The sequence below is a fragment of the Candoia aspera genome, chromosome 12 (assembly GCF_035149785.1).
Source record: "Candoia aspera isolate rCanAsp1 chromosome 12, rCanAsp1.hap2, whole genome shotgun sequence".
Lineage (NCBI taxonomy): Eukaryota > Metazoa > Chordata > Lepidosauria > Squamata > Boidae > Candoia > Candoia aspera.
Window position 1 is genome coordinate 257,555 of NC_086164.1, and position 21,683 is coordinate 279,237.

General features: G+C 56.5%; 4 protein-coding genes across 6 annotated transcripts; all 4 read left to right on the forward strand.

Annotated features, from left to right (window-relative positions):
- The first annotated feature begins 828 nt into the window (after nucleotides 1–828).
- Nucleotides 829–4,672, forward strand: PRPS1 (phosphoribosyl pyrophosphate synthetase 1). 2 transcript variants are annotated; one of them, XM_063313380.1, is made up of 7 exons: nucleotides 835–1,191; nucleotides 1,290–1,473; nucleotides 1,546–1,644; nucleotides 1,983–2,107; nucleotides 2,856–3,029; nucleotides 3,334–3,493; nucleotides 3,582–4,672. In XM_063313380.1, the coding sequence occupies exons 1-7, from the start codon at nucleotides 1,070–1,072 to the stop codon at nucleotides 3,672–3,674; spliced, it is 957 nt and encodes a 318-aa protein (XP_063169450.1). In that variant the 5' UTR covers nucleotides 835–1,069; the 3' UTR covers nucleotides 3,675–4,672. The 2 variants fall into 2 exon arrangements, with proteins under 2 accessions (XP_063169449.1, XP_063169450.1); XM_063313379.1 differs by having other exon boundaries at nucleotides 829–1,191; nucleotides 1,290–1,644.
- Nucleotides 4,673–6,007: 1,335 nt separating this feature from the next.
- Nucleotides 6,008–10,584, forward strand: SLC25A53 (solute carrier family 25 member 53). 2 transcript variants are annotated; one of them, XM_063313548.1, is made up of 2 exons: nucleotides 6,008–6,413; nucleotides 8,873–10,584. In XM_063313548.1, the coding sequence occupies exon 2, from the start codon at nucleotides 8,990–8,992 to the stop codon at nucleotides 9,845–9,847; it is 858 nt and encodes a 285-aa protein (XP_063169618.1). In that variant the 5' UTR covers nucleotides 6,008–6,413; nucleotides 8,873–8,989; the 3' UTR covers nucleotides 9,848–10,584. The 2 variants fall into 2 exon arrangements, with proteins under 2 accessions (XP_063169618.1, XP_063169619.1); XM_063313549.1 differs by having other exon boundaries at nucleotides 8,948–10,584.
- A 2,951-nt stretch (nucleotides 10,585–13,535) lies between these two features.
- Nucleotides 13,536–14,943, forward strand: LOC134504371 (thymosin beta-15A homolog). The gene is made up of 2 exons (XM_063313554.1): nucleotides 13,536–13,716; nucleotides 14,502–14,943. Exons 1-2 carry the CDS (start codon nucleotides 13,617–13,619, stop codon nucleotides 14,537–14,539), a joined length of 138 nt encoding a protein of 45 aa, XP_063169624.1. The 5' UTR covers nucleotides 13,536–13,616; the 3' UTR covers nucleotides 14,540–14,943.
- Nucleotides 14,944–20,068: 5,125 nt separating this feature from the next.
- Nucleotides 20,069–20,816, forward strand: RAB9B (RAB9B, member RAS oncogene family). The gene has a single exon (XM_063313531.1). It carries the CDS (start codon nucleotides 20,074–20,076, stop codon nucleotides 20,677–20,679), a length of 606 nt encoding a protein of 201 aa, XP_063169601.1. The 5' UTR covers nucleotides 20,069–20,073; the 3' UTR covers nucleotides 20,680–20,816.
- The last annotated feature ends 867 nt before the right edge of the window (nucleotides 20,817–21,683 follow it).

Genomic DNA, 21,683 nt, shown 5'->3' on the forward strand with positions numbered 1-21,683 from the left:
TCCAATGGGTAACCGGAGACCCGGCCACACACCAGGGCCTCAGCTTACCAGCACCTTCAGGACTTGCAGCCTCAGCGGTCAGAAAGGGGCATATTCGCCTCCCGAGAGCTTCTCCCTCTGGCCGCACTGAGTCACACGGGCTACTCGGCCTCCGGGGACCAAGTCTGTGCGGGTGGGAGGAGCTGCTGCTGCTGCTGCTGCTGCTGCTGCGAATGGATGGCCGAGGACCCTCCTGGGATTCTGAGGCAGCGGAGGCCCGCAAGCCCTCGGTTGAAAGGGAGGCGCAGCCCCCCCGCTGCCGAAGGTAGTTACGCAGAGCGCTTCGTGAGGCCGTCCCCCCCAGCCGGGCCGCCCCACACTGCCGCGGCCCCCAGCTGCCGCCGGCCACGCCAACGCCGCCAACGCCAAGCGCCCGGCTGGGAGGGCCCGGAGGCGCCCCCGGAGCTCCAGCCCGAGGCTCGTTTCCCAGATGCGCCCAGTGCTTTAAGGAACCCCGCCGCCCCGAGGCTGGAGGGGCTCCGCCCCGCCCCCTCCCTGCCGGCCAAAGAGACCTTTTTAAAACTACCTGTATATCGTACTCAGAACAAAGCGCTCTTGTCTCGCAAACGAGGGAGAGTAAATCTGTTGATTCCGGACCTGCTGCGTGGGCGTCTCCTTGAGCGGCTTCGCCCCTCCTTAGCCGCCCGGGGAGGCGGCCTCTCCGCGCCCCTCCCTCCTTCCCCGCGCGTGCGCGTTGCCATGCGAGCCGCGGTGAGGCGACAAAGGGGGCGTGGCGCCAAGATGGCGGGCTAGCGCGCGCGGCCCTTCCGTCGGCGCCTGCGCGTTCGAGGCCGCCTGTGCGTCGCGCCCTCCGTCCGAGCGGAGCCGGCGCCCGGAAGGCGGAGGCCGCGCGGCGCTGCTGCGGCTGCTGCTGGATCCCGAGAGCGGCGGGCGGGAGCGGCGCAGGGAGGCGGCGGAGGTGACGGTCGAGGCGGAGCTGCTGCCGGTGCCGCAGGAGGCCGGCGGGCCCGCGGAGCGCGCCTCGTCCTCCGCCGCGTCGCGCTGCCCGCCGCCGCCACTGGCCAGCAGGATGCCCAACATCAAAATCTTCAGCGGCAGCTCGCACCAGGACCTCTCGCAGAAGATCGCCGACCGGCTGGGCCTCGAGCTAGGCAAGGTCGTCACCAAGAAGTTCTCCAACCAGGAGACCTGGTGCGCGTGAGGAGCGGCGCATGCGCGGGGAGGGAGGGAGGGAGGGGGAGGGGAGTGCCGGTGCCTTGCGCCCCGCCCTCACGCCCCGCCCCCCGCAGCGTGGAGATCGGCGAGAGTGTCCGCGGTGAGGACGTCTACATCGTGCAGAGCGGCTGCGGGGAGATCAACGACAACCTGATGGAGCTGCTGATCATGATCAACGCCTGCAAGATCGCCTCGGCCAGCCGCGTCACGGCCGTCATCCCCTGCTTCCCCTACGCGCGCCAGGACAAGAAGGACAAGGTGCCCCGCCGCCCCGCCGCCCCCCTGCCGGGACCGCCCCGCCCGCCCCTGACCGCGCTGCCTCTTTTCCAGAGCCGCGCCCCGATTTCCGCCAAGCTGGTGGCTAATATGCTCTCTGTCGCCGGCGCTGACCACATCATCACCATGGACCTGCACGCCTCCCAGATCCAGGTTTGGAGCTCTTGGTGGGGAGGGGCGGCCCTCCTGGGAGCAACTGTGAACCCTGCAGGGCAGGCCCAGGGTGCCATTGCAGGCCCATCTGCCTGGAGAGGAAGCACCCTCTGAGTGGCTCTTGGGCTGCTCCTGCAGGCCTGGGGGTTGCTGGCCTGGAGGTCCCTGACTGAAAAGCCCGTGAGGGGGCAGTCCAGCAGGGCGAGGGAGGGCGCTTCTGCCCCTCTCCTGCCTCCCAGGACATGGCTACAAAGCCTTGCGGGGGGGGGGGGGAGACTGTGGAGTCTCTGGGCATTGCCAGGCTTGGGCTAGAAGGCAGCTCCCTCCCTTTCCCCAAGGGTTTCTTTGATATCCCTGTGGACAACCTGTATGCTGAGCCAGCTGTCCTGAAGTGGATCAAGGAGAACATTGTCGAGTGGAAGAACTGCACGATCGTCTCTCCTGACGCTGGGGGAGCCAAAAGGTGAGGCACCCAGAGCTGTTGGGGGTGAGGGGTGCTCTGTTGAACGTTTTCAGTCTCAAACCGCGGGTGAGGTGACATCTTGACAGGCGACAACCTTGAAGGGAGGGGGCCAACATCCCCGTTCAGTCTCCCAATTCAGAACACATCTGTAACACAGTTGGCTTTCAGTGTGACTTTTCTGGCTCTTGGCTTTGCATAGCGCTGGCGTCAAAGGGAAGCTACCCCAGCGGAAGACCTCTGCTGCAGTGGCACCCCAGGCTCCCAGCTTGGCCACTGGGCTTTGAAAATGTAGCTGCAGGGGGCTGCTTGCATTCACAGAATTCTTTGACTGGGATACCCTTTACAGACACGAATTATTTGGCTCTCTTGGCCAGCTGTTGGCTCCAGTTTGTCTCCTCTACATTCTGGTCCTCAGGCTTGGAGCAGATGGGCTTTTCCTGTCATCTGCTTATGCACCTGGCACAGAAGAAAAGTCATCTAGGCGTTCCTAAATAATCGAGAGCTTGCCTCTGTTGTGAGAACTGCAGGACAAGCCATTGTGCGGCATTGGGGTGTTGGTTATGTTGGGCGTGTGCTGCTGGCAACACTCGTGCTAGCCTTGCCCAGCCTGGGGTCTCCTGGGTGGACTCAGGACTGCAGCGCTTAACAAGTATTCAAGGAGTTGCTCCCGTGCAGCTGAAGGGCATTAGGAAGGGGAAGACGTGGAGACTGATTGCCATGTTTCTTGAAATTGTCTGTCCCTCCACAGAGTGACCTCCATTGCTGACCGGCTGAACGTGGACTTTGCCCTCATTCACAAGGAGAGGAAGAAGGCCAGCGAGGTAGACCGCATGGTTCTGGTAGGGGATGTGAAGGACCGAGTGGCCATCCTTGTGGACGACATGGCAGACACTTGTGGCACCATCTGCCACGCAGCAGACAAGTGAGTATCCCACATGGGCGTGGGCATCCACCTGGGTTCCAAGGAAGGGAGCATCAAGCAGGTGAGGTGGGTGGTTCTGCCCCGCCGATTTCCCCTCTGGCCTTTGTCCTCAGCCTTGGTTTGCTTCTCTTAGTGCAGCTGGATTTCCTGGAAGCAGGGCAGCGATACGATGCCCTGGCTGTGATCAGAAAGGCTGCACAGAAGGCCCCTGGTTCGCTAATAGCATGCAGGAATGCTTATTCTATTAGGGGATGAGTGGCCTGGCCACCCAGTAAACCCTCCCTCCTGTCTTTCTTCTACATAGGCTGCTTTCAGCTGGCGCTACCAAAGTTTATGCCATCCTGACTCATGGGATCTTTTCTGGGCCAGCCATTTCCCGAATCAACCACGCCTGCTTTGAAGCAGTTGTGGTCACAAACACCATCCCCCAGGAGGACAAGATGAAGCACTGCCCCAAGATCCAGGTGGGGCTGCAGAGGAAAAGGTCTTGGACAATCTAGGCAGCCTGCGGGCTCTGGGTGACTTGACCTGTCCCTCCCTCTCCCTCTGCAGGTGATCGACATCTCCATGATCCTGGCCGAGGCCATCAGGAGGACTCACAACGGGGAATCTGTCTCTTACCTCTTCAGTCACGTCCCTTTATAACTGTAGATGCTGCTGCTTGGGTGGCTTCTTGAAAAACCAAATTTGTTTTAAGGTTCAGTAGATGTTGCTTGTTTGACTGCCACACTCTTCCTCTCTACTTCTCGGTGTGGGGTGTCACAGTTCCCGTTCTCAGCCTGTCCACTGGCCAGGTGCTTTTATGCAAATTGGGCTTCTCATGAAATTGCTGACTCCTCTTCATTTGGAGGAGAACAGAACTAGCATTGCACGTCATCACATTTCCCTGGAAGGAGGTAGCAACTAGCTGTTGTTTTTCCTGGGTGCAAAAGTTCAGGACTACGTTTTTAGTCAGACCTAGAATGATCACTGGGTAGAAGGGACGTCCAGATACAACACGCAGAGAAAAGCCTTTCTGTGCCAAAAAACGACTGCAGTTTAAGGCTTGCCTTGACTGGAACTTGCCCACCTATTTTCCCTCCTGCTTTATGTCCATTCCATTTCCAAAGGGGCCAGTTGGAGTGTCCCTTGCCCCTTCCTTTTAAAGGTTTCCCAGGGAATTGGTACACCCTGTGATACAGGGACACTCTGTGCTCAGGCATGTCTCTTGGTTCCTCCTTTTGGGGTAACTTTACCCCCTTTCTGACAGCAGCAGGGATGACTTCAGAGCAGTGGGGGCCTGCATCCATTTTAGAGGCAAAACCAGCAACCAGATGGCCATCCATTATCCCAAAGGTTTCCAGAGCATTTGAAGACAGGAGAAATGCAGCTTCCAGAAAAATAGATTTGCAGCCTGGGAATGTTGCCTTTGATCCCGTGGCAGTTCAACTAGGTTCTAAGCAGCAGCTCTCTTGATTTTGTGCCTGTTGGTCTGGTACATGTGTGTGCATATCTATGTATCTATATATCTTTATTTTGCTTCTTATTTGGGCCCTTCCTGCTGCCTCTGCTTTGCTTCCGCTGAATCCATAGAAGGGTTCCACCGTGACGTTTGTGCTACTCACAATTTCAGAGCAGGAGGAATTAAACTTTTCAAACATCAAGAGCTTTCTGGATGCTGTTCCCACACACAATGTTCTGGGGAGGTTCCTTGGAGCATAGCACTTCTCCCCAGTGAAGGCAGAATAAAGGGGGGTAGGGAGGAAACAGGTCTTGGCATGGCTGAACCCAGTTGTATTAAGTGGTCCTTTGTGCTGTAGGTAGCTGTGACAGTTGCAGCCCAACACCACACACTTGTTCCTTTGATACAATGCGAGCTACTTCTCAAGCCAATAAACGTGGCCCAGAATTAGCAGTCCTTATTAACTGGAAACCTCCCCAAGTCAAGACAGCAGCTGTGCCATGCCAAAAACTGCACATGCAGCAGGAAGGCAGCCTGTGGAAGGGCACCTTGAGGGGTGGGGGGATGCTGCTCCTCTGCCTGCCTTATGGGGTTCTCCATCCGCAGCGCCTCTTCTCCCAAGCGGGGCAGGTAGCCACGGGGACATCAGGCCAACTGGCTGGAGCACACTTGCTAGGTAAAGGGCAGGGCTGGACAGAGCTCTTTTGTCCACGGAGTTGAGGGTTATGCAGAGACTGGTGCTCCCCCCAGTGCAAAATCCAGGGAGGGGAGTGAGCCAAGCCTGTGTTTCATGGGGGCATGCTGCTGTGCTCCCCTGTGACAGCCAGGCTGGTGCGCCTTTGTGAGGGCGGTGCCCTGCTGCTTTGCTGTCTTGGGGTGCTGACTCTGCGAGGCTGAGGGGTGGGGTGCTGTCTGCCCAGCTGCTGGTTGGGGGTGCTCTGATCTGGTGCCTGCCACCACCACCACTCCCCAAAGCAGCTTGCAGCACTTCCTGTTGTGGAGAGCAAAAATGTGCGTGCTCCTGGTGAAGGGGGGTTCTTGCTGTCTTGCAACTACCCTGAGAGAAGGCTGGAGGTTCCTCTGGACTTGATCAGGGGTCCCTGCATGGGGCGTGTCCGGCAGAAAGCGGGGGGGGGGGGCAGGTGCTGCATCAGGTTCCACTTCGTTCTCAAGGGGTGAACCAGCTCTTCGTGCAGGAGAGCAGCTTTCGACGGGTCGCTAGCTGCGTCCTTTGCTCCGAGTGCTTGGCTGAAATGAGGCGTTTATTTCAAAGGGGCTTCTGAGCTCGCAAACCCTGTCGGACGCCAAGGAACGATTCCTGCCCCTAAACAAAGCCCCCTCCCCTCGCTGACAAGGAGAAAGCATTGCTCGCCACTAACCAAGGCAGAGCGAAATGGACCAGAGCAGCGGCGATCCCGCCCGGTGCAACTGGCCAAGGCGGAGCAGTGAGGAAGTGGCCGCGAAATAAGTGGGTGATGCGCCGCTGCTCCCCTCCACCACCCCCCGCCCGCCAACCAGAGTCACGGCTCTTTCTTTCCGGCAGTGCCGCCGCCTGGAAGAAGCGCGGTTTCCCTTAACCACAAAAAGGCTCTCCTGCACTCTCGGATCTAGCCGGTTTTCCCCATACGGTCCTAAGGTCCTGGGGGCGAATCGGGGCCCTGGCGTTTCCCCCTGTACGGTACAGTTCAAAGTGCTTGCGGAAGTCTTACTCTTCTTTTGTTCTCTCTCGTCTCCTTGGGAAGCCGGAGCCCGGCTGGCCATTTCTTCTCAGGGTTGCGTTGGGCTCCGAGTTTTCCCTAGCCGCGAGAAGGCCCCCGACGAAGCCGCGCCGGAAGCCCCGCCGGAAGCCCCGTGGGTGGGGCCTTCAGAGAGAGGATGCTGCGCCCGGAGCGGGTCTGCAGCTGTGCGCCAAAAGACGGCGAGGCACGCTCAGGGGCGGGAAGGTAAGGTACATCGGGCTGCCGCGGGAGGGGTACAGCGCCCCCGGGGCATCCAGGGTGTAGAGGGGTTAAAAGTTGCCTCAGGTCCGGAGGGAGGAGGGTACTGGCACTCTCGAGACTGAGGGGCTCTGAAGAGCCCGGAAGGTGAGCCAAGAGCATTGGGATGGCTGTCCCGGGGCTGGTGGGCTGGGTGCCCCCTGTGCAAGCGGGGAGAAGCCAGTCCCGGAAGGGTGGAGTTGAAAAATGGCCCAGATCATGCTAGGAGCTGCAGAGGACCCCCACCGCCAGGGAAAGGCAGCCCTCCCTCCTGCTGCCCCGGTGATCCAGAGGGGAACTGTTAGCAGATCGCTAGGAAAGCCTTTGGCCCCGGAGAGATCAGAAAAGTCACACGCCAGGCATTTCTATAAAAATAATTTGATTTACAGAAAGCAAACATATTTACAGGCTCTCAGTGAGAGCTGCTTAACTCTCTACATGCCTACACAGAAGGGAAACTGAAACTAAAACAAGTCCAGGCAAGTTCTTCTCCCCAGGTGCAAAAATTAACATTCGAAAAGAGGACAATTAAATTCAACCTCTTCACCCGGCCAAAATGATTAGTTACCATAGTAACCTTAATCTGTAGTAAAAAACATATTAACAGGAACTGCCGGGAAGAGGTTGGAAAGCAGCTCAATTGAATAATTTATTGCAGCAATATAATGTAATACATATTGGCATAGATGCTGGTGTGCAGGGTATCCTTATAGTAACCTGAGAGGCTCACTAAGGGCAGTGCGTCCAGCCTGGCTCTGAAAAGGCCCTATGGAATTTCAGTATTGCGATGGATGATAGACAGGAGGCTGGCACAAATCCTTTCGGAAGAATCCCCAGATTGTAGGGCAAGATGCTAGGCATAGATTGGCTTGGAGGTCAACGTCCCAGATCTATTGCTTGAGAGCACTTCTGGGATTTCAAAGCCTAATGAGCAGAGCTTCTCCAACCTGTGGATTTTGTCAGTTGCCTTCTTAAACCACAATTTGAAGTGGTCCCTAAAAAACAAGGGGACCAAACCCTTGGGGAAGAAAATTAATTTTAACCAAAAATTGATGGATAGGGACCAAGATCTAGCATCCACAGGAACCACACCCATCTCCAAACATAAGACAAAGTTCTTAATACACTTTGGGGCTGCAAGAACTTAGTTTGAACCAACTTCAAAAGTAGTGAAATTGGTAAGAGAGCAGAACTGAGTATCATAAAGAAGCTGAGGGAGGATTAGCTAAGGCAACCCCACAGGCTGCAGGGATATACAGTGGATATAAAAAGTCTATACACCCCTGTTAAAATGCCAGGTTTTTGAGATGTAAAAAAATCAGACCAAGATAAATCACTTCAGAATTTTTTCCACCTTTAATATAACATACAAGCTCTACAATTCAATTGAAAAACAAACTGAAATCTTTTAGGGTGAAAAAATAAAAAACTAGAATAATGTGGTTGCATAAGTGTGCACACCTTTAAACTAATATGTTGTTGAAGCACCTTTTGATTTTATGACAGCATTCAGTCTTCTGGGGTGGGAGTCAATCAGCATGGCACATCTTGCCTTGGGAAGCTTTGCCCGCTCTTCCTTGCAGAAGCACCCCAAATCTGTCAGATTGCAAGGGCATCTCCTGAGCACAGCCCTCTTTAGGTCACCCCCCAGATTTTCAACTGGATTCAGGTCCAGGCTCTGGCTGGGCCATCCCAAAACTTTGATCTTCTTCTGGTGAAGCCATTCTTTTGTTGATCTGGAGGTATGCTCGTTGTTGGGTCGTTGTTGTGTGGAAAGGTGAAATTCCTCTTCATCGTCAGCATTTTAGCAGTGGCCTGAAGGTTTTGTGCCAAAATTGACTGATATTTGGAATTGTTCATAACTCCCTCCACCTTGACTGAAGCCCCATCTCCAGCTGAAGAAAAGAAGCCCCAAAGCATCATGCTGCCACCACCAGGCTTCCCTGTGGGTGTGGTGTACTTTTGGTGATGCGCGGTGTTGTTTTTGTGCCAAACATACTTTTCTGGAATTATGGTCAAAAAGTTCAGCCTTGGTCTCATTAGACCATAGCACATTTTCCCACATGCTTTTGTCAGACTTGATGTAGGTTTTTGCAAAATGTAGCCTGGCTTGGATGTTTTTCTTAACTGGGAAGGTGTCCTAACAGTGAGACACACACTGAGACGAGGAGTAGTTCTCTAGTGTTTAGTACTGCTACATAAACAGAATCCTAACAAACTGAATAAGCGTGGGAAAAACTCAGACATATAAACCCCAAAAGCTAAGGCAGGCCTGATCTGTGTCTCTTTGAATGGCTGCTTAATTCCTCAGTACTACGCATGCATTTTCCCCCCTGGATAGAGGCCCCCTCCTGCTCACCGTCATTACTCATGACAGAAGGGGGATGAAGCCTTTCCCCCACGTGTCCCCCACATGTCCTTTGCAGCAACCTCACCCATTCAAATCCCAGGTCTCTGCAGTCACCCCCTGCAGCAATCCCACACTGCCTCTGTTCCCATAGAGCAAGAAGCAAGTCAGAACCCTTCCCAGGTGCTCCACAACAATGGAGGAGGATACAGAGAGGCATAAAAGGCAGTGGAGTTCCAGAAGCTACTTTGTGGGTGCCGCCTCTGCAAGCCTCTCCACCCTGGCAACCTTCCCTGTCTACAAGACCATCTTCCGCCAGCAGCTGCACGCCTCCTCCATCACTGAAGCGGTGCACCAGCTGCGCTGCGAAGGCTTCTGCCAAATCTACCGAGGTGTCTTTCCACCACTCATGGCCAAGACACTGCAAGGAACATTGATGTTTGGCACCTATAACAGCTTCTACGGCTTCCTCTCAACTCAGCCTTTGGGGCCGTGCTCCAAAAGGGCCACAGCTGGGCTGCTTTCTGGCTTCTTGGAAGCCTTGGTTTTCTGTCCCTTCGAGAGGGTTCAGAACGTGCTCCAGGATGGGAGGAAGGTCCAGCAGTTCCCCACAACAAGGCACATCCTGGCGACCTTCCATTCCTACACTCTCTGGGAGAGCTTCAGCCTGGGCTTCTACCAAGGCCTCGGGCTCATCCTGGTGCGCAACGGTCTGGGGAGCTCCCTCTATTTTGCCCTAGAAGAGCCTCTCCGCAGCAGTCTCTCCAAGCAGGGTTTGCCTGCCGGAATCCCAGCCTTTCTGTCAGGCAGCATCAGTGGCACTGTGGTGTGCCTGCTCCTCTACCCGCTTAGCATCCTCATTGCCAATGTGCAATCACAAGTGGGGAGGCAGGAAACCCTTGGCCTCTTGGCCACGATGACAAACGCCTGGCAGGCCCGGGGGAGGAAAGCCTGGCTGCTGTATAGGGGTGGCTCTCTCCTCATTCTCCGCTCTAGCCTCACATGGGGACTTACAACCGGCCTCTACCACTTCTTGTCCAAGGTCGCAAGCTGAGGGCTGATCCTGGTTTGGACCAGGCACCCTCACAACAGCTGGGCTAGGAGGGCCCTCAGTGTCGATAGACCAACCTGCAAAACACGGCGTAAATGGAGACAGTGACACAAGAAGGAAAGGAAATGTGCCCCATGTGGGGTGGGGGGTAAGGGAACCAAATAGTATCAGGCTGGAGAGAGAGGAATGCACAGCAAACTCAGAATTGGGGGTTTGGTTCACTTGGAGACTTTCTAGAAATCTGAAGTGGGGACCACCAGTTGCTTAGGTTGCAAGCACATCTCGACCAACCTAATTCCATCTGATCTCCAGAACGCCCCTCTGCCCCAAACCGGGTCGTCAGTGGCCAGCACAAAACATCTCTTTCACTTTCCTGCAGGGCAACAGCGAGTTTGGCCTAAAGGGAGGGGCTCCAGCTGCATTTCAGATGAGGGGATCCATGTTTTCTGTTCTTACATGCCCACTGGAACCTTAAGCTACAAGCAGGATGTCATAGGGGAATTAAGTCCCATTAGATATGCCAGGATGCATTAATTGTAACCCTGACTCTGATTTGTGAATTAAGCTCTGATTGAATTATTCGAAATGTGTATCAATTATATCAGCCAACTCATCTTGGATCTTTTGGAGAAAGGTGTGTTTTGTTTTTAGTTATAAATAATCAACTGAGTACTGTTTCTATAAACTTTATCTTCAGCTGAGCTGGATTTTAATGGCATAAATTAATTTTGAATTAATAAGTGTAGCTGTTGATCGTTCTGTTGAGTAACCTGGGTATTCATGGCCTGTTTTTCATCCACATATACACCCCAGTCTCAGCATTGCAGCCGAAACTCTCCCCATGACCAGAGTTCGATCCCAATGGAAGCTGGATTCTCGGGTAGCCTTCTCAGGTTGACCCAGCCTTCCGAGGTCGGTAAAATGAGCGCCCAGCTTGCTGGGGAAGGCGACGACTGGGGAAGGCAATGGCAAACCATCCCGCTCTATAGTCTGCCAAGAACATGTTGTGAAAGCGGCGTCCCCCCAAAGGGTCAGACGTGACTCGGTGCTTGCACAGGGGACCTTTCACCCCCACCATAACCATCATCTGCTGGTTAAAAACCCACAAGCAGGAAATGAATTTTGGCACTTATATTTCATCACCTGTGCTTTTATTTTATAGGGCCTCCAAACTTTTTAAAACTTTTCTTCTTTTAGAAGTGCAATACACACAAGCAAGCACACAAAATTTTTATTGGCATAGAAAATGAGTGAGCAAAACTGCATACCACCCCTGCAGCTCACCAGCAAATTATTTGTAACCTGCAAGGTAACAGATAATAGCCATGCACTGTCTTACCACAACATCTTATTACTTTATTTAGCTTTAACTTTTACATATAACCTTAAGTTCAAATGTCCATTCTGAACCAGCTACACTTAAAAAGGAAGGGGAAAAAAACTAGCCAAGCACGTGCCAGATTTGCAGGTTCCGTTCCGCCGCTGTGCAGCGCGCAAACCCGCCTCTCCGGCGCGGGAAATGGAGCACTGCAGCCCGCCCACCTGTGAAGGGGCGGGGGCTGCCACAACAAAGCGCGGGGGGCGGGGCCGTCCAGCCTCCCCGCCCAGGTGCCACCCATGGGGTCTAGGGCGGCGCTTAGCCGGGGGGCGGCGTTGCCGTTCGCCGATTTGACTGACCCCCCTTTCCGTTCCTAGTGGGCCAAGGGGAGGCCACCAGCTGTGGCAAGACCTCTGTCCAGATCCGTCGGGTGCACCATTTGTGCCCTTCCTTGGAGACTCTTCTCACGCTTACTCATCACAGAAAGTCTCCTCACGCCTGGAGTAGCGTAATGGGCTCTGCACGGGGCTGCCTCTGAAAGCCACTGGGAAGCCACAGCCTGTCCAGACTGCAGCAGCCTGAGCGGTTGTCGGCACACCCCGGTATGCCAGGCCTGCTTCTGGAGGCAACTCGCGTGCTGCTGTTACTCACAAGCCCTTCGCGGCCCGGGGCCTGCTTATCTGAGAGGCCACCGGTCTCGCATAGCTCCTGAACATTTGGTACGCTCCAACCGAGCGGTCTCGCGTCGCATCCCATTTCCCGAGCGACGCCTACTGACGGCCCGAAGAAGCCGGCCTTCTCGATCACGGCTGGGCACCTCCTTGGCAGTTCAAACGGCCTCTTTTATGGCAAGGGAGGGAGGGAAGGTCCTCTAATGTCCTGGGTCTTGGCTCTTCATCTGCGTGCCACTTGGTGTTGTGGTTGGGTTGGGCAGCCTTAGAAATCCAAATTATAAATAAATAAATGCAGGTCACTGGCTTGGCTGAGTAGACAGAAGAAAAGCGAATCCTAACAGAGAATGAGAGCGTGGCCCAGGAAGCAACGTCTTAACATTATTCCGGTGTTGCAAGCTTCAACATTTTTTAAAACCATCATTTCCCCCTGCACCACCACAAAACGTTCCCCTCACCACCGCACCACATCAGGAAACGGCTCCCCGAGCCCCCCCCCCCCCCACTCCCACAGGATCGGGTTTGCGCAACCAGCGGTCTCCCTCCGAGGTTCCGGGGATACGCCCCCCCCCCCAGCTGAAGCTCGCTCAGAACCGGCGGCCGTCAAACGCCACCGAATTACCCCTCCCCTCGACACGGCGAGCAGCCTGAGAGAGGTCCTTGAGCAACGTCTGGAACGCGGGCCGCTGGGTTCTCGGGAGGGCGGATCCCTTGTCAGTCGCAGGGCCGGCGGGAGGAGCCGGACAGCTCTGGGGTCACGGGGCAGCGGCGTTGCAGCCTCCGAGCGCGCCTTCCGTCCTTCCTAGGGGCCCCCGGGGGGGGGGGGCTTCGCGAAAGGGCGAAGCGGCGCCCCCCCGCACCCGGGGAATAAATCTGCGCCGGAAGTGGGCGAGGGCTTCGAGGGAGCGGGCGAAGGAACAACGCGGCGCGCCGTTGACCGTCAGAAGAAGGAACCGGCGAGATGCACGATCACGCACCGCCCTGCCGGGATGGCGCACTCAGCTCAGACCTGGCGAGCCCTCCAGCATGCTGGCCCGCCTCGGGGTCCCTTGGGGCGCGTAGTTTTCCACGGTACAGCGCCCTCCCACGTTCAGGAAGAAGAAACTACACTTCCCGACGTGCCCCGCGCTCCAGCCGCCAGATATAAAAGGCCGCTCCCCCGACACGCTGGCTTAGAGAGCGCGGACGATCGAGGCAGCGGCTGACGGCTGAGTAGGTGACACGCGGGGTGGCAGGCAGCGCCCTCTGCATGCACCCGAACCTGCGGGTGGGGAAACGCTTCGCCGCTGGTGGCGCGGCTGCTGGAGCAGCGGAGAAGCTCTTTCTCCCTTTCCTTTTCCGGGCGTGCCTCTCCGCAACTCCCGGGTAAAGGGCCTGGGCGGGCTTTGAGAGATCAACGGGTGGGCTGCGTTAAGCCGAGCCGAGCTGAGCTTCCCTCGACGGCGTGGCTCGGAAGAGGTGGTTGGGGAAACGGACGCCTGGGAGCGAGGTGCGCCGCGGCGGACAAAGGGGGTAGAGCGAGAGGGGCGTGCCTCTGCCGCCTAGCTGTCCCGGGGCGTGGCCTGGGGCGAGGAGAGGCGCGCCCCGTCTTGCTCCCCCTCTCCGCCCCGGATCTGCCCCCCCACACCGGCGCGCCTGCCGTTCTTTTCGCCTGTCTTGGGACTCCTGCTTCCTTGCTTCGGGAAGCTCCTGGCGCGCCCCTTTGGCTGGTTCCCTCCCCACAAGAGACCGTGTGGCTTTCTGCAGTTCTCGGGGTATCGGCGTAGCTTCCTGCGTGACCAAGATGTGCGACAAACCAGACCTTTCGGAGGTTGAGACGTTTGATAAGAAGAAGCTGAAGAAAACAAACACGGAGGAGAAGAATACGCTTCCTTCCAAGGAGAGTAAGTATTTCGGGAGGGGACCTCCAGCGGCAGCAACTTCCCACGGACTCTGGGGAAGGAAGCAAGCAAGCTTGAGGACACCCTTCTGGACTGCTGCTTGCAGGGTGGAGAGCCCAAGCTTTGGGGACCAGCGACTTGGGAAGGCTGTAGCTTTGGGCAGAGCTTTTTCAGCCTGTAGTTGAGCCCCGCCTCCCTGGGGAGTGGGAATTTGCCTGCCAGCCTCACAAAGTCCAGGAGCAGCTGGCACCGAGTGCTCCATCCGAGGGTCTTTGCTGTTGGCAGGGAGTCTGTCCTGCTTGTTGTGGGTCCTCCTGCTGAGGTGGGGTTCTTTCCCTCTAGTTCTTGCTTTGGCAAAGTCAGGGCATTGGAGGGTGGCAGAAGTGTTTCTCTCATGGAAAGAGCTTGTCCCTTTCATGGAGTTTGAAGTCCCCCCAAAAGTGTGGGTCACCACCGGGCTCCTACCCTGAGGAGCAAGACCCTGCCCCACAGAGCCCCCCTGCCTTGACCAGGAGCTGGGGAAGGCAAGCTGCTTTAGGGTCCCTTGACCTCAGCCTGCAGCTGGCTTGCCAGAGCCTTGGTAGCATGTGGGTCCTGCTGGGAGAGCTAGTGTGCAGCCGGGTGCCCAGCAGAGCTTGCTGGTGGGTTTAGGCTCTGGGCTGCCCAGAAAATGCATCTCTCTCCCCCACCCCACCCCACCCCCGCTAGGCCCCAAGGGTGGATCTGAAGGCAGGCTCTGGGTGCAGCTGACTGACTCTTAATGCTCCAGGTGCTGCTTCTCTTCCCAGCCATCGAACAGGAGAAAGAGTGCACCAAGTCGTCGTAGAGGTGGACCGGCGGCATGAAGCTCTGATGTCCTTTCTCAGCTGTTTCTCTGAAACAGCTTTTTTTCTTTTCTTTATTTTTTATACAACTTACACCTTGAGAAATGCTGCAGCCCATCCATGGCAGCTGCCTCTTTGGGCCTTTCCGGAGCCCTGCAGCAGCTGCCCCATGCTTTACCCTTCTGGGCTCCGCCACCTCTTCTGCTCCCAGGCTGGAAGGAAAAACAATCCGCAGAAAATTTCTGGGGTTTGCACAGCTTGGTTCTCACCCTCTGCCTTTCTTGCCAGATGGGGCAATTTCATCAGTTAAATCCTATTTAGTAAAATTGTTTGTGATTGTTTTTTCAGCCTTACTTTGATTTCCTAAACATGGAGAGAAGAATCTATTAAAAATTTTAAAATGTAATGACCTTGTGGCTGTCTCTTCTGTTTCCTCCCCAGAGCACCCAGAGTTTTGAAGCCATCCTCTCTGGGGGCTGGGCCTTTTTGTGTCCATTTGTCCCAGGCCTGTGCTGTGTGGCCTTGAGAAAGGGTGGCAATTTGAAAGGGGCTGATGGTCTGTCTGCTGGGGGGCAGAAGGGTCCTATGGAAGCGACTGGGGCTGACATCTCTGCCTTGACCGCCAGCAGGAGTCTCTTCCGGGGAGGGGGGCATTTTCTTTTGGCAAGTCAGGACTGCCTGAGGGGCTGGGTTAAGGCAGTTCCACTGCAGTTCTGGGAAGCCCCCTGCAAGTAGCAACTGGTCCAGGCTTGGGTGAGGTATGAAATTGAGTGTAAGCCAACACGGAATAGGGAACGTGAGGTTGAAGAAACTGCCTGAGAGACAGAGGGGGAGGTTTTAGAAGCAGGCGGGGTTACTGGCCTGCTGTGCAGGAGGAAGTGCCCCCGAGGGCCTCACAAGGCTTCATTTCAGATTCCAGCTAGCCAGAGACCCACCCAGAGCAGGTGCCCTGATACGTATGCAGAGCAGTGCAAGAGGGCACCTTTATGGCCAGGAGGAGAGGAATCAATAAACTTGGCTTAAAGGAGCTGTGTACTTCCAAAGACGCCTAGATTGTTTCCTTAGATATTCAGATACAAGTTTTCAGTGATGAAAGATGGTAAACAACTAACAACTGGCATGAAACAGTAACAATTGAATGCCAGTAGTGTTCTTTGCAGGCACCAATTCTGAGCTAGCTCCACCTGCCTCTGTGCAAACACACTTTGTTAACAGGGCAGGGATTTGCTGGAGATGTCAAAAAACTAAAAGAGGAAGTAAGGGAGCAGAAACTGCTGGCTTTAATGCAACTTCCCCATGGCACTTCATGCAAGGGAGGCTGCTCTTGGTGTGCCTTCCTCGGACAGGGGCAGCTTGAGGGAAGGCAAAATAGTTGGAAAATGCTTGCACTGAAAGCTTTGGGCCAAGTTCACCGAACACAGGATCCTCTGCTGGCTAGAGAGATTGGCAGCAGTCTCAGAGCCTCTCTCCGGAAGGGTGCATAATTTTAGATATGCAAAGTGGGATCCTGCCACTTCCCTAAACTCTGGTGATTACACAGGCAGGTCAGAAGTTCTATGGTGGACCTGGGCAGGAGGATGGCTGAGGACTCCCCAAGCCTGCGAACCAGGTGGTGGCTTGTGGTGGTTTCTTGGCTCTGCAGTCAGGGCTGTTGCATGTCAATGCGAGTCTGTTCAAGGAAGAGGCAAGCACCCAGCAGCCTGACAGCCTCCTTGGACTCTGAGGCCAGGGCTGAGCCTCCAGCAGGGTGGGGAAACAGAGCGGCATGCCCAGGCCCATTTTGTTCTGCTCAGACAGGTATCCTGGGTTGGTGGAAAAAGGGGGTGGGCAGTTCTGAGCCAGAGAAAAGCTTCCCAGCCAGACTCCTCCCAGCCCCCTCCCAACCTGGGACAGACAGCAGGGAGGTGGAGTGCACCCCTGCTCCCCCCCGCCATCTTCCTGAGAAGGGCAGGTGCTGTGAGTCAATCCTGCCCCAAGAGCAGCAGGACGGAGCTGGCTCCCTGCTCCCATCCAGCCAGAAGCCTTCGATCTGAACATGCCTAGGCCGTGTGGGGGAGAGAAGCATAGCCCCTTGCCTGACCTGGGGCAGCCCTGCAGTCTGCTCCCTGGAGCCAGGGTTGTGGGGAAACCCTGGAGGAGAAAAGCTACTTGTGGCCACAGCAGATGAGGGGCGCCTCTGGGTTCTCTCCTGCTCCTTAAAAGTTCACTGGTGGGTAAATCCAAAGGGCTCATGGGCCACACTCTGCAGGAGGAAGCCCCATTGCTGCAGCCACGGTCCCATTGAGAGTGCAGTGTCTAGAAGCAGCGCTTCAGGCTACTACCTGAAGACCCCGGCCTGTTTTCTGTGCAATCTGGGGACCCACCAGAGCACCACTGAACTGGGGGGAGGGCTTGTTTGATTCACAAGAGCAGTTTTACACAGTGTTCTGCCTTTCACACGGTGCCTTATGCAAAGCTAAACCAAATTCCACCAAGCAACGAAAAGTAAAACCACAAAAGGAATAGGAGCCAGCTATTTTTGCCAGTGACCTCCTTGCACTGGCATCAGCCCCCTTTCCCACACAGGATGACGCTGGTTCCACTGCAGGCACAGAAGCCTGGGAAATGCTGCAGCCCAAACAGCAAGGAGGATCCCCAAATGGTGTGTGGATTCCCCGAGATCTGCTACTGCTGGACTTATGACCAAAGGCACCGCCTTTGCAAGGATGCTGGTTTGTGATGATGGGCAATTGCAGGGCCTGCCTGTTCCATGCCTCCATTGGAGGTGTGTGATGAACTACACTGGTGGCTGGGGGAGCACTCTTGATTTTTTTACTGCTCTGGGACTCATTTGCTCTGTTTGTGGGCATGGGAGATCAATGGAGTTTGCACCCAGGGCAAACAGCTAGACAGCACTTTTCCCATTCTTCTCCTGCACGGGCCCTTAAGCTGGCTCTGCCAAGTAGATCAGAGTGATTCTCAGCAGAATCCTTGTTCCATGGTAAAGATCACATGGCAGTTCAGCCTTGGTAGCCCAGCCAGCTGGAAGGGGCTTGGAGATGGCTGTTTCCACATGGCATTGGGGCCTGTCTGCATTTGGACCAGGCACTCAGTTTGATCAGCACTCACTCTAAGGATGGGGCAGGCAGGGGTCATGTTAGTTAGAGGAACCCAGCCTGCCTGGTCAATTTGGTCAAATGTTCTGCGCATGTTCAGAAAGCACGTTCCTTTAGGAACCAGCTGAACTTCCATGAGGCTCAGTGTCTTCTCCCACCAGGATGACCATTAGTGAGACACAGCTACCTGGAAGCCTGGCTGGACCTCTGGCTGCACCCGGAGTGCTTCCAAGCACCCACATGCATAGCAGCAGCAGTAGCAGGGCCCTGCCAGTAAAGCTCCAGCTGGGACAAAAGCTGTTTGCTTTCCAGGTGTGTGTTTCTGCTAAGAAAAATATGTGCCTTATTTGGGCAAGACCTGCCTCCCTCCCACTTCGTTCCCCAGGGGAAGGTCAGGAGACAAGCCGCTCCCTGGGCAGTGCAGAACAAACAGATCTGGCTAGCTGGAGAAGGCAAGGAGCAGGAGACATCGCTGGCTGGGACATGCTGCCTTTCCAAGTGTTGCGCAGCCAAGCGTTCTCACATGAACCTGAGCACCAGAGAGGGAGGACCCTGTGCAGAACCAACCCTTTCTCCCTCTTTCTCCTGCTCTGAACCCTGGCAACCCCACCCACCTCTTCCTCCCCAAAGACTGCTTGACCTCGAGTCGAGGAGAATCATCCCGCCTCCCTGCCGTCTCCCAAATGCGGGGACAGCCCCAGGCTCTGTTACAGCCCTGAATCGCAATTGTGATATGGGCGGCTGTATAAATCTATTTAATTAATGAACTGGGCCACCCACAGCCGCCGCAAAGCGCCCCGCCGTCGGCCTGAACTTCTTCTCCTGGTGGTGCTGGACTGGGAGAAGGGTGCTGCCTTCGGAACCTGCTGGCCCCAGAACTGTGCTCACACGACACATTTGTCCAAGCAGAGCCGATCACACTTGCCGCAATGAACCTAATTTTCTGTGGTCGAATCCTCAACTAAAAACCCGCGCTGGCTTCGGGCCACGCTCAAAGCTGGTAGTTCCTGTTCCTGTGCCGCGCGAGCAGGCCTCTGAAGGGAGGCGGCGAGCCGCGCAACCACACGAGCGGCGCTCGAGAGATTCTTGGCACACGCCCCTTTCGCACTTGGCCTCGCACGCCCCTCATTCCGCCGGTCGGGCAGAGTTGCTGGGGACACTCCCGGGACCCCGCCAGCACAGAGCAGGAATGGCGCTCGCCGGTGCGCGTCGGAGCCGCTCGGCCGCAGCGCTTCCTTGGTCCTTTGCGTGAAGCTGGAAAGATGCAGAGAGGCGTGGCCTGATCAAGGGGCCGCCCTCGATTGGCGGGTGCAGCCGTGGCCGAAAGATGCTCGCAGTCCACGCCCGGGTAGCCGCATGCCGCGGGCGCATGCGCACCGGAGATGCCCGGCTCCAGATGCTGCCGCGGGTTTCAGGTCTGGCTGCGCGGGCGGAAGCTACGGAGTTGCGAATTGAGGCCCGCCCTCGCGGTGGGGCAGGTGCTCCGGGACTAACCACAGCCTACTGGTGAGGAGATTTGGAGGGGGCAGAAAAGTGCCTGCCGGACGGAAGCGTCTTTTAGCCCCGCGTTCCCCTGCAGCTTTTCGCCAGCAGGATCAAGGTTTGTTGCGTACCCGCCGCTACTGGGCAGAGATGCCCGGTATGGAGGAGACGGGGCTGCGGATGCAAAGGCGCGGCGGCTGGGATTGGCGCATCCCGGAGCGCGGGCTCCCCAGCCTCTCTTCGCCTTCGTCCTCCAGGCCCGGCGCAGGGCGATGCGAGCCCGGAGCCACCCGGGCCCGTGGCAACAGCTAGGCGAAACTGTGGGTGGCGTCGAGGCGGCTTGGCCCCCTCGGAAGTGATTTGCGGGGAAAACGGAAAGCGAACAACGGAGTACCAGCGGTTCTGGGGTGCGGGGCCCGAGGGCCGCCTGGCTTGTAGCTGGCGGTGATGCTCAGGTTGCGGTGCGCCGGGCCCGGCCCGTTCCTCAACGCAGGTGTTTTTTCCAGGCCCCCACCCGGCCCAGCGCCTGTCGCCCGCGTGTGGCTCCGTCCACCGCCACTCTTCCTGGCTTCCAAATCAAGACCTGAGAGCCACGCGGGCCCTTCCTCAGCCAGCCGGTTCTTTGAGCTAGGGAGAGCTGCAGAAAGGCTCTTGTCATAGCCGGACAGGCCAAGGGGCCTCAGAGGCAAATCAACCAGCTGCCCCCTGAGAAGGACTGAGCCAGCCTGGTTTGGTTTCCTGGGAGGCCTTGGGGCCTCTGCCTCCCTCAGCCACAAGCACTGGCTTCTCTTCCAGTCTGGCTCCCAGGCAGGAAGGGGACTGCTCGGTCCCCAGAAAGGGGGGTTTCCAAGCCAAGGTGGGTCCCGCCTGCCAGGGAGCTGAGGGGGTGGGGGGCACATGCCTACTAACCCCTGTGCTCTGCTCTTTTAAAGCTTGCTGCCACTGCTGCCACCTCAGCCATGAGTGGGAAGTCCCTGCTGCTGAAAGTCATCCTCCTGGGCGATGGAGGTGTTGGGAAGAGCTCACTCATGAGCCGCTACGTCACCCACAAGTTTGACTCCCAGGCCTTCCACACCATTGGGGTGGAGTTCCTCAACCAGGACCTGGAAGTGGACGGGCGCTTCGTGACCCTCCAGATTTGGGACACGGCAGGACAGGAGCGCTTCAAGAGCCTGCGGACACCCTTCTACCGTGGTGCGGATTGCTGCCTCCTGACCTTTGGCGTCGATGACCGCCAGAGCTTTGAGAACCTGGGCCACTGGCAGAAGGAGTTTGCCTGCTACGCCAACATCAGGGATCCCGAGCGCTTCCCCTTTGTGGTGCTGGGCAACAAGGTTGACAAGGTTGAGCGGCAGGTGGCTGCGGAGGAGGCCCGGGCATGGTGCCTGGAGCATGGAGCCTACCCTTACCTGGAGACCAGTGCCAAGGACGATACCAATGTGGCGGTGGCTTTCGAGGAGGCGGTGAGGCAGGTGCTGGCCTTGGAGGAACAGCCGGAGCACTGCGCGTTGGGCCGCACGGTCGACTTGCACCCTGGTGCCAAGCCGGGGTCTTCGTGCTGCTGAGAGGCACCAGACTAGACTGACTGCTGTTTACAGAGGGAGGGATGGGAAGTTCCTGAGCTGGAGGTCAACCCAAAGGGGACGGAGGGTTCTCGGGGTGGCCACTCCTCTGTTTAGCCTACTGAGCACCCAGCTGGTTAAGCTGCTGCTGCTGCCTCCTGATCACTGCAGTGCAGGATTGGGTCTCGTGGAGCGCACCTCCAGTTCCTCTCCTCTCCCCCTGGCCCCTCAGCTGTAGGCACAAAGGGCTGGGGTCCTTTGCCTGCCCAGCAGCCCCTTGCCTCTGAGCAGGACCAGGGAGGGCCAGAATCTCTGGAGCTGTTGCACAGCCACCTGGCAAAGGGGTGAGTTGCGCTGATGGATGGGCCAAATGGGGTGGGAGCTGAGCAGAATCAGGCTGTCTCTATGGGTACTGTCAGTGCCAGCCAGCAAGAGATCTCTGTGATACCTCCTCATCTCTTCTCCTACCTTGGTGGTCTTTGCTCCTGTCAATTCTCCTTGGATAGTTAGAGTTGGTGGTGGGAAAGCTCTGCGGGACAGAAGGAAAGTGGTCAGGGAGGTTGCTGCAGGTGCCTCACCTGGAAGTGGGGGATACACCTCTTTTTGACTCTGGAGGAAGCAGATGGCTCTGAGGTGAATCTGTGGGGGCAGTGACTGATAACCTGGCTAGAACATTCATGTGTATATGTATGTGTGAGTGTTTAAACCCAGTGAATCTTGAATTTCTGATCAGAGCAAAGCCCAACTCCATCTCCATTCTTCTTGGGGGAGGAGAGACTGGCCAAATTGTGCATCTCCACCAATTGCGCCTCTCTTGGGGGAAATTCTTAGCTTCCCAAGGTTGCAGCTGCCTGGCCTCCTTTGCGGGGTAGCAGCTGTTGGCTGAACCCCTAAGAAGTAACTTTTCTGTGCTGAACCAGTGCTGGGAGAGGTGTGTCCACCTTCCAGTCTATTCTGGAAATGAGAGCCTCCCACCACCTAGAAAAACGTGGGTGCAGGTGAAAGGC